This window comes from Protopterus annectens, chromosome 7.part0 (assembly GCF_019279795.1).
Source record: "Protopterus annectens isolate FY-2018-M chromosome 7.part0, PAN1.0, whole genome shotgun sequence".
Lineage (NCBI taxonomy): Eukaryota > Metazoa > Chordata > Ceratodontiformes > Protopteridae > Protopterus > Protopterus annectens.
Genome location: NC_056739.1, coordinates 30,069,521 through 30,086,801, shown reverse-complemented (window position 1 = coordinate 30,086,801; position 17,281 = coordinate 30,069,521). Strand labels below are relative to the sequence as shown.

Sequence of the window (17,281 nt, the reverse complement as noted above, 5' to 3'; positions counted from 1 at the left end):
TTCCCTGGAAATACAAATGGGGACATGCCTTGGTGAAGCTGCATTGTGAATGGAGCTCTGAGGAGACAGACCAAGTACATCTTGATGGACAGTAAGTCGGAAGGAAGTACCTTTGGATACAAGCCAGGAATACTTTGATCTAGTTCCATGAAAAGCATGCTAGGGGAGATATGGCAGGTCTGTCTCAAGGCAGATGCATTGAAAAATCTGACCAGAAGATGGACATTAATGTACCTCAGGGATATTTCAACAAAGTATAAGAAGTAAGGTCATAGACACTGATGTGTGGCTCAGGTCTCCAGCTATAACCCTCAACAAGAAATACCACCAAGTACTAACAGAAAAGGAAGACACATGCTACATTACATTTTCAGTTAAAAATGAAATGGCAAATGTTATTTTGCACTTTTATGACAGCTATTGCACAAAACAAGTTAAATGTAATCCATGAAAACTGCAATAACAAGAAATGAATTTATGCTTAACATTGTTTTATTGGGTTTTGTAATTGTATAACATTACATTGTATTAACAGTCATTTAAAATAATCACATTAATAGCACAATTGCATTGCAGCTAATTCTGTGTTTGTCCTTGAGTGAAAAATAAGTTGTTATGAGTGTATTTTCTGAAACTTATTTGATAGCAATGTTTTTATCAGGCTGCATGTTATAATCACAAAGTAGACGAATACTATCTTGTAAGGGATGGCCTTGCTTGAAATATTTCTTGCAAACTGGTTGGCTTTTCACAAACAAAATACCTCAGTCTACTTTTTATTTTTGAGTTGAGAACAATAATTACAATCGGAAAAATAGATGTAAAACATGTAGAGAAAAAATAGCGAATATCAGATACAGTAGAATGAACCTTGACAGAGGAAGTCACTTGATACAGAAAAATTGTATTTTCAATTCCAAAGAAAAAGACATAAAGGCTAACAAGTGTTACAACCATTTTTGCTGCTTGTCTCTCTGCTGTTTTTTCTTGGTTCTGGTCAGTATTTCTTACACGTTTAACTCTTTTATTGTGTTTGTACAAAATCAGTAAGATACAAATACTAGACAGAATCATGAGGACAACAAATGTCAAATCTTCACTGAATAGGAACAGGCAGTGGGCCAAGAATGAAGTTTTATCTGGAAAAATGACGAGACAATATCCTAAATTAAAGGTATAATCCATGTTAGTAACATTAGCGGCAGAAAATGTGAAGAGTACTAAAGCCACACAGCATGTCATATTACTTAACAATAAAACTGGTATTATAAATATAAGATATGCCTGAAGCTTTTTTTTTACTTTATCCCACTTGGGAGTAGAAGACATTATGGTTGTATACTGCAAACAACTTAGAAAACAAGTTAAGTCAATTGCCATTGCCCGGGAAACTTTAGCAACATATGTGTTAATTTTGCAGCTAACATCACTGTACAGATATTGTAAACCAAACACAAAACAGGAATGTGGCACTCCCAATGTCAAAATCCATACTAGATTTGCAACTGCTAGATTAGAAATTATTTTTTCAGTTGGCCGTATTTTATGATCTTCAATGGAAATATGGAAGAAGAAAAGAACTAATATATTGCCAGAAATGCCAATCGCAGTCATTATTGCAAAGACAACACCTTTAATTTGATTATAAAGAATCATTTCTTAATTCCTCACAAGCATGTCAGTTGTTCAGAATGGAATATATAAAACAAAATGTTGACACTTTAACAGATTTTATAAGCCACACAGATTCAAAATATAATAACATTTAATGCAGTTTCTATTAGATATGAATTTGTTTCATACTATACAGAAATGTAATACACAGTTCTGTGTCAAGTAATCGCTGAAGCAATAGAACTGCCATAGTTACATGGGATTGATTCATCTTCTGTAGAAATGATGACTCTGTATGCCAAGGCAGGAAGCATTCACAGCTCATTATCTGACCATGCATATAGCATCTCAGTTATCTGAAAGCAGAAAAAACAAATATGGTAACACAATTTAGGCTGTATCCTTCTTTTTGTGTAGTAACTATATGATCTAAAACAGAACAGATACAAAAGAGACACTGTTAAGGGTTATTTCAATACCCTTATTAAATTATTATTTAAGACTCTGGCAAATGAGGTTTGGAACAGACCAGTTTGTCCAGGGACATCTTTGGGGGGGTTGGATAAATAGAACAGCAGGAACTGGGAGGATAGGGGGACGATAGGGTTAAATAGGAATGGATGAAGTTTGGGAGTAAGTGAGGTAGGGGTAGGGAGGGGTTTAAAGGATGTTAGGCAAGTGTATCTGGAGTAGGAGTCATATTTTGACGTGAACTTGCTAAAGCAGGTTCTCGTCCATAACGACCTGCAGGTTTTGGTGGTCAGGTAGGCCTTGGAATGGGTGGGTCGCAGAGATGAGTGATGCAGTGGTATATATATATATATATATATATATATATATATAGAGAGAGAGAGAGATTAACTTTAGAAGCTCGAATTCCCAAAAACCCGAACTTCATATGGTCGAGACCATAAGATCAATTTTTGGAAACTCGAACTCCTAAAGTGAAACATAAAAAAAAAACAAAAATAGTCGTACATCACTTAAAGCCCCCCTGCACACCCCCCCCTACTTAAATATACCAACTCCGAGATCGCGCTACAGTGGGGAAAAGGGAAATCTCCCATTTCATGCTGTATGCGGAAGCGCAAAAAAAAATGACAACATTACTTATACACAGAGCGTACAAGGATCCTTGCCTCTGTGTGCAAGTAATGTTTTAAGGTAAGTAAAGTGTTATTTTTTAACACTTTACACATTCGATTTACTGAAAGCTCGAGCATATGGTCTCGACCATATGCAATTCAAGCTTTCAGTAATTCGATTATGTAAAGTGCTCTCATATATATATATATATATATATATATATATATATATATATATATATACACATTTTATTTATTTATTTATTTTTTTCCCATCCTGGTTAGTTCCTCATCAGTGCCAGCCCCTCTTCAATGGGTACTGATTGCTAGTGTCAGTGGGGGCAGTGAGGTAGAGCTATATATATATATATATATATATATATATATATATATATGTGTGTGTGTGTGTGTGTGTGTGTGTGTGTGCGTATGTGTGTGTGTGTGTGTGTGTGTGTGTGTGTGTGTGTGTGTGTGTGTGTGTGTGTGTATATGTATGTATGTATGCGTGTATGTATGCATGTGTGTGTATATATGTATATGTGTGTGTGTGTGTGTGTGTGTGTGTGTGTGTGTGTGTGTGTGTGTGTGTGTGTGTGTGTATGCATGTGCATGTGTATATATGTTTGTATGTATGTATATATATATATATATATATATATATATATATATATATATATATATATATATTAAATAAAAAAAGAGTCGTAAATTAGAGATGCAATCTTGTGCTTGGAGGTTTTCTTTTCTTGGACTTTAGGTCTTTATTTTGTAGGCTTGTTGGTGATTTTGTGGGGTGGATGTTGGGACTGGTATTTGGTTAGCCTTCCTCTGGTTGTGTTTCATTCTTGTTTGATGGTGGTGTAGTGGCGAATGGGGGAGTTTTGCTGTTGCTTTGTTTCTTAAGAAGAGTGTGTGCCTGTTTTGCGGGTTGAGATTTTCCCCGTGAAGAACAGTTGTCAGTTGCGCATGCGTGGGTGGTGATAACGGCCGTAGGGGAGGATTAAAGTAGGGCTTGGTTAATCTTGTTTTTGCTCTGCCCCTCCATTGAAACCAGTAGCTGCAGTAGCACCAGGTAGCAGTTTGGCCTAGTTAACTGTATCCCAAACATGCATTTATTTTATTACAGTCTGGGGTGGAAATGCGATGAACCATTGTCGGTTGTGTCCTTGATTGCTTGCAATATAGCCTGAGATTTCCATGGATTGCCAGGCTAGGAATAAGGTGGACAAAACCACATTAGTACCAAAATTAAAGTTTACCCTTAACATAATGGCCATTTGTCATCCACTGTCCGCATCAGGCTGGTGGAATTTGCGAGCCCTTTCATTGTTTTTTCCCTATTGAGGCCACATGGTTGCCTAGCCATGGGTGTTTCATTGCTTTACCTTCAGGCTGGTTTGCATTAGATACTAGGCTTTCAGAGTTTTGTTCTGGTGGCTGGGGTTTGTATACTGTTGCTGTGGGCTTGCAGTGGTGGCTTTTGTTGGTTTTGCTCACTTACTGCTGGGAGCATTTTGTTGAGAAGACCTTGGTTGTGGAAATGCAAGTCCAGGGTCTCTGCTGGTTGTATCTTAGCTACAAATGTGCGCATGTACAATAGAGGGAAAAGTGTTGGTCCTGGACATTGCATTCACACTACCATTAAGAATACAAATTAAAAAAAAAAAATCACACGAGGAACGTGGGTATGCATACCACTCTAGAGTCCGATGTTTTCTGTATATTAGGAAAGTGACTCTTATTTTGGTCTGCCCTTCAAATTTGTGGTGGGTGAAGCACTAGGGACGGGAAGTCCCTAGATAATGACATACACTTAAGTTTCAGTCATCCTATCCTTCAGAAAAGATAAAAATGTAAGGGTTTAGTGGGCCTCATGGGCTCGCACATTCAGTATTAATTAAATTAAAAATTAAAGAAAAAAAAAAGAGAAAAGGGATTTTTGAACACCCAGCACCGGCACTGATGTGTGGCAGGGGTAGTGTGGCTGGATTCTGCATTTCGTTTTGCATTTTTGCAATGTTCCTCTCTTTTGTGATGGAAGGTAGACTTTCCTTGAAGTTTGTGATGGTGATCCAGGAGATATGTCAACAACGTGAAAGACATAGAGCCTTATTGTCAAGTGCTTATGTTTTATAATGGTATTGAAGTATACTTTATGAAGGGTAACATTAGGTTAGTCCATAGGCCAAGATTCTTTAAATAGTTCACTATATCAGCAATATTTGACATCTAGTGAAGTGATGAGACTATGTAAAGGTAATGTGGTTAACTTATATTTCTGCCACACATAATTGGTTTGCTTTAATTAAGCTTTATGTGTAGTCTCCTGTCATTGCTAAACATTTGTATTTGATTGCAGAGCATTCAGTTAGATCAAAGTAGGTGAGGATGTGGCATTGATCAGTAAGTAGAAGTGCCCAGGTCATCTGCTTATGCAAATAGCCATTTGTTAGATTATATAGCTTCAGCTCATGTAGAAGCCTGCTGTGGTCAGCAGTGATGAATGCTTTGGTCAATGTCTGCTGTGTCATGGTGCCAACTCTGTAGCTATTTGTTGGATCTGCTTTGAATAATTTTCCAAGCACCTAGAAGCCTAGGAGGTTAAGAGCTACAATCGGGTTCGAGTCCTGGCCAGGGTCAATTATTGGTGGTGGTAGAAAATCCCAGATGACCTAGTGGTATGGTTTCTGATTACGGTGTTCAGGTTCCTGGTTTCAAGCCATGCCAGTTATCCCCACCATGGCAAGACTCAGACTTCCAGTGACAATATGTTGAGTGTCAATCAGCTGGCTAATGACAGTCAGTAGGGCTCTCTCACTGGGAGCGCAAATACTGCCCGTAGACTACCTTGTTTGTTGTCCCTTTTATGTTCCTGTTTGTGCCATGTCAGAGAGGCAGGATTCAGGTGTGTGAGAGTGTGCAGGAGACCATGGGTGCTGGGACCAAACTCAGAGCATCTTTGGTTTGTCTGCAGTCCTGATGGTTTTTCTTGTAGCAGGTGGAGTATCGCGTTTGCAGTCTGTGTCTTGTCTAGGGCATGGGCTGTCAACTTGAAGGGGGATTTGGGGTCTGCTTGGATTATGTCCTTTGCTTGTCACAGGGAATGGAGTTTTGTCGTGGTTGTGATGGGTTAGGGAACACTTGACAGACTTTCACAGGTTTTTGTCTGCTCGTGAAGATGCTTGTCAGGAGGTCATGCATGCTACGACTTTAATGGATGTTGGGGAGGGTTATGGCATGCACTGTTAACAGTAATTGTAACTTTCTTAGTACAAAGGACAATTAGTGGCAGTGTTTGTTTTAAGGGAAGGTGTTTGTTTAAGTCAAGGTGTCATTAATAGGGTATATATTAGACAAATCTTGCCTGTCAGATTCCCAGTATATTTGGCATTAACTTTGTACAGAGTGTAGTGAATCTGGGCAAAATAAAAATAAAAAAATAATAATAATAAAAGTTTGTCATTTTTAAACATTTGGAAAGTTGTTTTAGCCCTCATGGGGTGGAAAAAATGGGCAAATGGTGGAACTCATGTTAATGGCTGCTGTCAACCTCAATGGGTGGGTATAGGGTGTTTAAAATATGCTGGTTTACCTATAAAGAAGATCTTTTTAATGAAGTATTAGGAGTTAGCTTTGTAATTCTTAATGTCACTTAATATGAGATATACATTAATTCTGACATTTCCCTCTTCATCATTCTGGGTCTATTCCAGCACATGGTGTTTTTGGTCAATTTGTGACTTCATGCCTGCTGGAGAATTCATGCTATCGCATGTGCATATTTTTAGTTTTAGGAGTAATAGATGAAAGTTATCCCCGATAGGCCATTTATGCTATATGAGTGTGCAGCCTTGGCTAGTTTTCTTGGGTTTAAATGTATAGTTTGGGAGCTTGTCCTGGTTATATTTTGGGGAGTCTTTAGGATAAAAGAGGTGACATTCATGAGTAAGGTGGCAACTAGCAGCATTTACTGTGAAGGAGTTAATGTGCACAGCTAATAATTTTCTCGTATTTTGCAGATGGAAGTGCAGGGGATCATTAGTTGGTTGAGTATATAATTGCTCTTGAGAGGTGATGGTTGCTAAGCCTATTTCGGTAAGTGCTTAATTTAACGTGTTAAATTTGTGGCAAGGTGCTGAAAGGTGATTCAAGTTAATTTATGGACAGGGTGAAGTAAGACGGGTGTTTTGCCAGGGGAATTGGGGTGGTTGTAAAGGACGGAATTATTGTAACACGAATTTGGGGCATCTGGAGAAGGGCTAATTAGGCATAGGAAGTCACTAGGTTACTGGTGCCAGGGCCCTTAAAAGGCAGTTTACCTATATTTGTTTTATTTATGGTTATTATGCACTTATGTTTGGAGGTAAGGTATTATGCTGGGGGAGGCTGGGTTGATGTCTGATAGATGGTATATTAACAAGTGTTTGTTTTATATTCATTAAGGCATTTCAAGGTGGGTAGTGTAAGGCCAAGGGAGGATGTTGAGGGCAAGCAAGTTATAGTAGGGTTTGATATTTGCTTGGGGGTAGTTTGGGGTTCTTACTGGTGGGAGGACGGCACCAATTTCAGGAGTGGAGGTAGTTACTAGGTTAATGGCGCTAAGGTTTTGATGAACTAGCCAGCTTCAGGTAAGTAAGATTCCTTAATCCAGTGTGTACTGCATGTTACTCTTACTTAAGAGGGACATGCATGATTGTTGCCCGTGTCCAAAGGGATATAGGTAGAGTTGTGGGGGGGTGGGGGTTTACACCTCAGCTTTGGTTATCGGCTCTAATAGCACAACTATAGATGTTTTTTTCTTTGCCTTAATTATGGTTAACAATGTTGTTGGGAACTACTTGGTTGGGAAAAAGAATGATTTATTTATAGAATAGGCCTTTTAATGCATTAATTTGTTTTATTTCGCATGAGTGTCAGTTGTATCGTGATTCTGTAAGGTGTGGAGGAAATCTTATGGGCATTTCTGTTAACACATCTTAAGTTTCATTGGTGTTTTGTATGTGATAGTAGATGCATTTTATGCAGTTGATGAAGGAGATATGCCAGTGGTGGTGCATACTGTTATTAAGAAGCTGTTATTATGTGTGAATGAAGTATTTACAGTTTTTTCTTTTACAGATCCCTCGGAGGTTGCAAATAGAGAAGGGCTGATTGGGCATTACTTGGTAGTTTGAAGGAAGGTGGCTTTGACAGATGAGAGAGGGGGTCGAGGATGATTTCGGTTGCTGGAGTGGTGTGAAAAGAGTTCATGGTCTTCCAGCAAGGCAGCCACATATGGAATTGCTGTTATATTTTCTTCCCAATAGTTCCAATGTAATGGTTTGTTTGCTTGTTTTGGTTGGGGATCATCAGGAATCTTACACTGTATTATTTGTAACTGTTTTTTTTTTTTTTTCTTCTTGGATGGTCATGGGTAGGGTTGCAGCCTTCAGGGGTAGGGGATTAGTGGGTTGCATTGAGTAAGTGGGTTCAGGTGGTGAGGTAGATGGAGTGTTCTTGCATGGGAAGTGTGGCTTTGATTTACAGTACTTGAAGGAGAAAGGGTATGGTTTAATTTCTACATGCTGGACGGAGTTGGCATGTCACTAATCTTGTTTTGGCCAGGTGGCATAGGGCATTTTCAAGTTTGGTATATTGCTGGTGGCATTCAAGGGTACTGATAGAGCTAAGAGGGGTCAGATTGCTAAAGCTATCATGGGGTTTAGGTGCCTTACTGTTTATAATGGGTATATGGTGTTGGCAAGGTGGCTGTTAAACGGCATTTGAAAGTTTTCAGGTTGTTTTTACATGTCATTGGGCAAGTAAAAGGGGTTGCTGTGGGAAGGGTGGTTTTGGTGGTTGAGGGTTGAGTATTCCTGCTCCAGTGGCAGGTCATGCCCTGGTAATCATTAATTAATTGCCAGGGGCTGGTAATGTTCTGGTAATTATTGTACATTGTTTGGCCTTATTGCCCTAATGGTGTCTAGATGATGGAAGTTTGGTGGAGAGAGAGGGAGCAGCCTGGTCAGGTTGATGGGCGGAGAAGAGGGGCAGGCTTGCCCTATTCTGTTCCCTCTCTGGTGTTGGATGGTCAATTCAATAAGTTGGGAAAGGAGAGTGAGCGGTTACGTTGCTTGATAAGTACATAAATAAGTGAAGGAAGCTACTTATTTGGGTGATGATATAATGCAATAAATGGTAATGAAAGTGAGTGGTTGCACTGCTTGATAAGTACATAAGCAAGCGGAGGAAGCTGCTTATTGGTATAATGCATTAAATGGTAACAGAAGTGAGCGGGTACGCTGCTTCATAAGTAAGTGAGTGGAGGTATGGATGCTGCTTACTGATCAGGATGAGCGGGTTTACGCTGTCCTGTCCTATGATAATGTTACATGGATGTTATTTCATCTATATCATGTTTGGTTGAAATGAATGAATATTGGTTAACATTTATGTTTATGGAAATTTAAAAGCCGTCAAATGTCATTGGTGTGATGTGTTTCTTGAAGGGTACCAGGACAAATATACATTAACAGAAAAGTAAACAAACTATATTTATTTTTTGAATATTGGTTTGTTTGTAGAATCTTTATGAACTAAACGCTCCTTATGATATTCATGGAACTGCATTATAGCAAGAAAAAAGTCTACAGCACAGTACTTCCCAGCAAGTTGTTCCTCGTCACATTAAACAGTGCTGCTGAGATTAGAACTGTTCACCATGTTGTAAACCAGTAGACAGAGCATCAAAATTAGTCTAATGGCTAAAAACGATAGCTGTCATGGGTTGGTTTAAAAGCCAGTGCTATGTCACAGCTGCAAATTACAGCTTTGATATAACATACACTTAGATCACAGATCACACCATGAAGACAAAATTGACTTTGATATCTTATTGGTCTAAAGGTAATGGCAAATATGTATTTTAATTTTTATAGCAAGTGTGATTTTTTTATTTTATCAATATTAATACATTGTATAAAGACATAAAGTAGTAATATTTAGAAGCAAACTAGTTTTATGTATAAATCTTTGTCTAGATCATGCAATGTACTTTGTGTTGCCATAATAAGACACAGCTTAAAAACAGGATTTTTTTATTTCTTCATTAAGTTAGTGACAATTTTGTGACTCAATGTCTGTTTGGATAGTATTTAAATTTCACGTCAGTTTTTCTTTTTATTGGGATATCCAAGTTTGTGCTAACTGTATGTAGTACAAAGATTTCTCGTGGTACAATAAAGGCTCCCTATTGAAATGTTGGCATTCAAAATGCCAAGCACTGAAAAGATGGGAGGAAAAGAGAGAGAGAGAGAGAAACTACATGAGAAGACCAAATCTCCAACATTGCTCTTCTCCTTTAAACTTATTTTTTAGCACCCCGCACCCTCTCCATGTGAAGAACATGCCCCCAACTGTACACCCACCAGATTTGTATATAACAACTTCTAGATTTCCATAACTCAGATAAAAGGGAATATTCTGAGAAATGGCCATCTTGGACTTGGTGTACGTAAGTCTGTTTTTGACCATTCAGTCTGTGTATTTTGGGATGCTCCTTAATTGGACCTGACATTTCAAGTGGTTACCTACAAAAGTCCTTGAGGCAAAGTAGGTAACAGCAAGATTTTAAGAATTCAAACTTGTATTCCTTATACAATTGCTAGATCTAATAACCAAAAAAGAGCACTAAAGTTGCGAGTCCTCAGTATCAATTTATTAGAATAAAAGTTTAGCGCTTTCGTCAATATAATTGACTTCTTCAGAACAAAAAAACACCATTCAGATCAAGTTTAAATATAGTATACTACATACTAATTAGTTCACCTCTAGCCAATGCCATCAATGAATGTTTTCAGTTCATGAATATTAATAGTAATGAATGTTCTATATTTAAAATAAAAAAAATTTTCACAAAGACTAGTTCACATTATTAAACAATAAATTTAAAAACAATATATATGTATATTATATATAGTCAACCTGAACTCTAAAACATATATTCACAATTTGCATAAAATGAATTTCATGAATATGAATAATAAAACTATTATAAAAATACAAAGTTGTAAACATTAAATTTGTCAAATATACATGTTTTTTTTTGAAAAAATGTTAAAAAAGGGTTCTCTACATAATGTGTATTTTAAACAAGTGTTGTGATTTGTGAAACTGTTAAACTTGTTCTGCCTTCTCTTTCAGAATAGGCAAAATGGTCAAATGTTCATTTAATCCTGGTGGAAAATCTGCAGCAAACTTTAACTGCCATAATAATTCTTTCTTATTTAAAACATTTTTCCAATCACCCCCTCTGACCTCCACATGAACAAAGTCAAGAATAGCAAACTTAAAACCAATAAAGTTAGCACATGACATACTGTGTTTATATAACGCATTTGTTTCCTTTTTGTTTCTTATGTCGTATAAATGTTCATATATCCTGGTCTTAAACAGCCTCTCTGTCTTTCCTACATAAAAGGAAGAACACGTGTCACACCTGGCTATATATACCAGTTTACTTGAAAAACAGTTACCACTTTTCAAAAAAATGAAACTTTTGTTCTGATTCTCAATACTAATAGAGTTGTCCTGTAGAATATATGAGCAGTAAGGACATCTACCACAAGATCTACTCCCTCCCATTTTCACTTGTGTACCTTGAAGATTATTTCCTCTTTCTAATATTGATTTTAAATTAGGTCCTATTTTCTAGAAAATAAGGGTTTGTCGCCCACTGAACGAAATACTTTACTATTGGTTTTAAAAATGTCCCAATTCTTCATTATTATTCCCTTAACCTGAGACTACAAAGGACTGTATTGTATCACACATGCTTGCTGAATATCAGTTTGATTTTCTTCATTAATTCTAACTACTGCATTATTAGTTGGTTCGAATCCTTTGCCCAACAGGGGTGTATATTTTTTGCCCCATTCATCTAGGACATCTGTAAGTATGTGATCTATAAAATCCCCAGGATAACCTCTTTCAAGAAACATGTCCTTCAAGAGTTTGAATTCCCTGATCACATCACTTTTTAAAGATGTCATCCTAGCAATTCTGATAGCCTGACCTTTAATTATACTTTTTTTTCTGAAAAATTGGATGGTGGCTATCAAAGTGTAAATAGCTGTTGCAAAACGTATTGCTAGATCTCCCCATATTATTTCTAAAGTGTTAAAACTGGCAGTCATATCTAACAACTGCTTATTCTTCTGTGAGTGACATTTATCCCTTTAAAGTGTTAATGCCTATAGTGCTCAATATATTGTATACCTCTTCAGGCCTGCAGACTACTTGAGTGGGCTACCTTGTCTTATTCTAGCCTATACTTCAAAGTTAGACCACATATAATGTCTTCATTATAATGCAGTGTCAAAATTAAGTAGCTAATATGCAAGAGAATTATAGAAATTGAACAAGTAAATTAAAATCTGCATTACTTGTTTAAATTAAAATACTTTTCACCTGTAAATGTAAATGATAGTCAAAACTCCAAGCAATTGATTCCAGCCTGCCAAAATACAGGCATTAGACACTTCATTGAGGAGTGAATGACTTAGAGCCATTAAAGAAAATTTAAAATATCTAATTTTTTTCACGTACATAACTTACTAAATTTAAATTGATTGAAGCTGCAATTCAAGTACCAAACTGAAAGCACCTACCAGTTTCTGAATTCATTGTCATAGGTTCATAGGTGTGTACTAGGTTAACAATCACAAGGCCCTTTTTAAGCCTAGCCACACATCCCACATCTCTGACAAGTTCTGGTACCCTTTAAGTGTAAGAAGGGGCTTTGGAGATGAACCATTTATAGGCTGCCCATTAGAGAGAGACAGGTGCCAAACATAGGGTTGCCAACCATCTTGGATATTCCTGGACAGTTGTATTTTTCAGTCTTGTGTCCTGGACAATGCCTGTCCAGGACATAAAAAATCTCTGATTTAAGTTTTGGCAGAGAATGACTAGGCTTTGAATTTTATTATTAGCACCAGGTGTAGTTCAGCTGCACTGCCCATCTTACCAGTCAAGTGCTCCAGATTGTGTGGAATGCTGTGCACTGAACAGTGGTGGTTCTGCTTTGTGATTTTTGATTGGCTAATATACCAGTCAATCGGCATTGTGGTATATGAGCAAATCTGATAACATCTAACCCAAAGCAAGCCAATGAGGACACACACAGAAGTCATCCAATGGCGTGCTGCTACAGTTTTTGTGCTACTGCAGTATCATCGAAAAGGGTATTATGGGGAAACCATTTGCTGGATAATCTTGCTGGCATTGTTGTTGCATTTGGATTTTTTTTTTTCATTCATGACCCTGCCTGCCATTTCTATAGCACAAGGGATTGTGGACTTATGGAGCTGAAGTGATGAGTGACAACAGGCACCTTTATAACAAGATAAGCACAAACTAGTGAATAAGGAAGGTGAGCTACTTAATGTTAACCTTTGCTGAAAATGCCTGAAATAATTGAATACTTGATTTTTTGATGATGTTTGTATCACTTTGATTGTGTTCCACATTGGTAGTGTTAATTTAGAGTTAAGATTTTTTTTAACATATTCATAATAAATGATCCTGAATCATATAATTTGATCAAAATCATAGCTCTCAACTAATTAGAAACATATCTCACCGGAGTCCGGCACAAATCCAGATATAATAAGGGACACATTTAAAATATTAGTACTATTAGCATGCGACATTGAATAAGAATATATGAATTATTATACATTTTCTATAGTAAAAGAAGTCTATAACTCTTAATTATTGTTATTATTTATTAAGTGTAGTTCAGCATCTTTTCTCCAAAAGTTATCCAGTTTTAGGAGGGTTAAGAGTGACAGAGTTAAGATTTGTGACAAAATCAGGGACAGTTGAGAGATACTATCAAAATGACTTTTTATAACTATAAAGTAATGTATTTTAACCATCCTGCAAGTTTCCTAGTTGAAATTGTTGGTAAGCTGTCAGTAAATGTTCCACATTTTGGAGATGGAAGTTTGAGAGCTAGATCTGCTTTCTTCACTTAATTAGGCAGAGGTGCATTTGATGGCTCCTACTGCCAAGAAAGGAGTAGGGCTCATTTGTTGTTGACTTGATAAAGTCATTTAGTGTTTACACATTTGTTTATTATGTTACTTATTTATCGACATTTGATTTGTGGAAAGTCTGACTGGGTAGTTTGTCTCCAGAACAGTCATCTGTGTAACTGAACACTTTACAGGTTTAGTTGATAAAGGAGAGGACGTGGAGGGTTTGGAAAAAAATGGTATATGTCTTTTTGTTTAAATAGTTGATTAGTGTCAATTAGTCCATTTCTGCTAAGAAGAAATATTTCTGTGCAAGAGATTGCAATGTATGAATTATTTCTGCAGATATAATTTATTTTATTTATTGACATTTGATTAACGAAAACGTCAGACAGACTGGGTAATCTGATGATGTGTGAACTGGCTGCTTATTGTAGAACAGAAGTGGTTTTTATGCTGATTACTGCACAACAGATTTAAGTTGATGCAAGACTGTTGTGGACTATGGTTTTAATTTTCAGTTAGATGCAGTTTCTTTAATATTAATAATCAGCAATGCCATTCTAGAGTGTCATAATTATTGTGTAGCAAATATAGGTTGATGAAAAACATGTTCTAATAACTTTTGTAATGAATTACAGTGCAGTCAGTAATTGTACTGCAGTCTCAGTGATGTTCAAGTAGATAAGCTTCCGCATATTTAAGGAGTGTAAATTGATCCAAACCTGTGAAGTGTTCATTTCTGGCAGAAAGATCATTTGAGCCATGCCACACAGAAATGGTACATTTTTTGCACAGTGTGAAAATACTGGATTCCACATTTTGACTGTTTGTCACAGATTGCTAGGGTCTATATTCCTCATTGGCCCCTTAAGAGGTTGAGACCTATGCTGCCCATTCAAAACATGCTGTAAATACCAGTAATTAATTTTTTTGATTGGTTGTACTTAAAAGTTACACAGTTTTTGTCGAATAACATTCAAGCTTCTTTCTGTTTCTGCTCTTTACTGTTTTGGTCTTCTTTGTTTATTTTCATGACACTGAGCATATTTTGTTGAGTGTTGTATTCTTAATGGATACGAGCAAAGGCACTGCAAGCATGGACAGTGATTCAGACGCGGATTATGCAGACATACCACCCAAGAAGGTAAAGGCCAAAAGAGCTAAAAAGAGAATGGTGCTGTTTAATCATGAATGGCAAACTGATTTTGCATTTTGTGAAGCAGTCCTGGATAACGTGTTTGCTACTCACTGCATGTTTTGTAAAAAGAGCATATCGGTGATGTATAGTGGAAAAAGTGATTTGCTAACTTACAGTCATTCACAGAGTCAAATAAAAGAAAACTGTTCCATGAAATTGGCTGTCATTGACAGTTTTTTCAAGAGAGCAGCATCGTTAACTGGAGTTGATATACTGACATCTGCAGCAGAGTTCACAAGGATCTATCACCCCATGCGCCATCACATTTCTTACAATGCTGTAATGTGACTGTGGTTCTTAGCTTGATCACTAGCTGTATCCGGATTCAGTCATTTGCAAGAAGATGACCTGTGGCTGCATTAAGGTAGAGACGTTGTGACCGGTGCCCTCACTCTGAAGTCAGTCAAGTCAATCATTAAGGATTTGACTAAAAATACATCAAGATTTTCTGTCAACATATGCATCAGATTTGAAGAATCGCAGTATGTTTCCCATATCTGTCTAGTATTTTAATACAGAAACTGGCTTTAACAAAAAACTTCTTGATTTTTTCAGCTCAACAATGAACATTCTACTTCTGTAGTGAACATATTTCAGGTTCTGGCTGAATGGTCTTGACATCGCACACATATCATATTCAGCTGATAATACCAGTGTCAGTTATAGGTACAAGCAGCCAGTCTTCACAGATTTGCCGAAAAGAAATGACAAGATCATCAAAACTGACAGCAATGCACATGATTCACAATGCGCTGAAGAAGGTGATTGACGAACTGGATGGTGACGTTGAGACAACGGTGATGTCCATTTATAGTCACTTCAGTGTATCAGCGAACCGTAGAATGGACCTCCAAAAGGTTTTTGAATTCATGGACTTGGAGTACCACAAACTGTTGAGACATGTACCAACCAAAAGTTCTGCCTCTGGGTCCCACTGTCAGTAGGTTATTGGAATTTTTGTCAGAGATCAGTTCATATTTCATTTTATTAGGCAGTGAATGCCATAAAAGAGTTTGTGCAAATCTCGGCATAGAAGAAGACACACATGATTGTGAATTGGTGAAGACTAACGTCAAGAAAGGTCACTTGTGCTTTATGCAAAATATCTACAGTGCTTTGAAATATCTGTTCAGAAAGTGAAGCGAAAACATTTTATGTTCATCGAGCTGTTTCCGGTAATTCCAAACTTGAGAACAAAAACTGAATCATGCATAGCAGATAAGTTTTTGTTCTTGAAAATGAAGATCTGCAGTCATTCCAGGCATCTATCACAGAAAAATTTTGACCTTCACTCGAAAAGGGTCTGACGTACCTGTGCAAGTGGTTTAATTTCTCAATCAGAAGACAGTATCGCTTTTGCACTTGTTGCTTAGCAAACCACCAGAATTTAAACATGTAAAGACTGCATGCACTGCCATGGGCTTATGTCAGTACATTGATTTGGGTGCACTGTACGATGAACTCTGCATGGTTATTTAAAAAAAAAAAAAGCTTGACACACACTTTTGCTGATTCAAATCTGCCATTACCATGTGACAAATGACAGAAGATTTTCAGTGAGGCCCATACTGCTGAAGCATTTCCAGTTAAGCTGTTTAATGTTGTGTCAACTGCATTGTCACTGACTGGGAGCAATGCCTTTCCAGAAAGAATTTTCTTGTTGAACACTAAGTGGAGTTTAGAATTAAACAGAGCCACCGTTGCTGTAGTGAAAGCCGAACAGCAGGTTTTCCTGAATTACAACATGACATGCAATGAGTTTTATGAATTTGTTTTGCATAATGACAAGCTGCTGCTATCAGCAGGTAGCAATGAAAAATATTATTGGAGAAAGTGCCCGATGACCTTGAGTGAAACCATACCAAAGAAATAGACTAAGTCTTACCTAACGCTATTAGGTCTAGTATTATTTTTCACCAGTAGTTCTGTTTGTGATTCCCTGCATGTATAGTTGGTGTTGGCTGGTTTCATACTCACTACCAGTAGTTCTGTTTGTGATTCCCTGCATGTATAGTTGTTGTTGGCTGGTTTCATACTCAATACCATTACTATTTTTACACTCTTCACAGTAGCAACTCAGTCCCGCTAGCTACTTGACACAATATGTAGAACTCTTAATGATGTTTGCTGCTTGTACTATTGCTTGAATTATAGATACTACTAGAATATAGACTAGTCAAAATTAAAGTATTACATGGTTAATTATCTGTCTCAGGTTGCTGTTAGACCATTTTTTCTTGGATCCGTTCATTGGACATGGTGATTTACTTAGGATTATTGTTTGTTGTTTCTAGCATACCTGATATCCAATCCATTAAGTAAAAAAGTATAAATAATTTAATAGAAATACATATTTTACAGCA

General features: G+C 37.1%; 2 protein-coding genes across 2 annotated transcripts in view; both read right to left on the bottom strand.

Annotated features, from left to right (window-relative positions):
• Positions 1 to 693: 693 nt before the first annotated feature.
• LOC122805784 (olfactory receptor class A-like protein 1) lies at positions 694 to 1,614 on the bottom strand. The gene has a single exon (XM_044076051.1). The coding sequence runs from the start codon at positions 1,612 to 1,614 to the stop codon at positions 694 to 696; it is 921 nt and encodes a 306-aa protein (XP_043931986.1).
• A 314-nt stretch (positions 1,615 to 1,928) lies between these two features.
• Positions 1,929 to 17,281, bottom strand: part of LOC122805783 (olfactory receptor class A-like protein 1) — a 120,453-nt gene continuing 105,100 nt past the window's right edge. The window contains exon 3 of the mRNA XM_044076050.1: positions 1,929 to 1,970. Coding sequence (XP_043931985.1) covers positions 1,929 to 1,970 — 42 coding nt within the window. The remainder of the gene's footprint in view (positions 1,971 to 17,281) is intronic.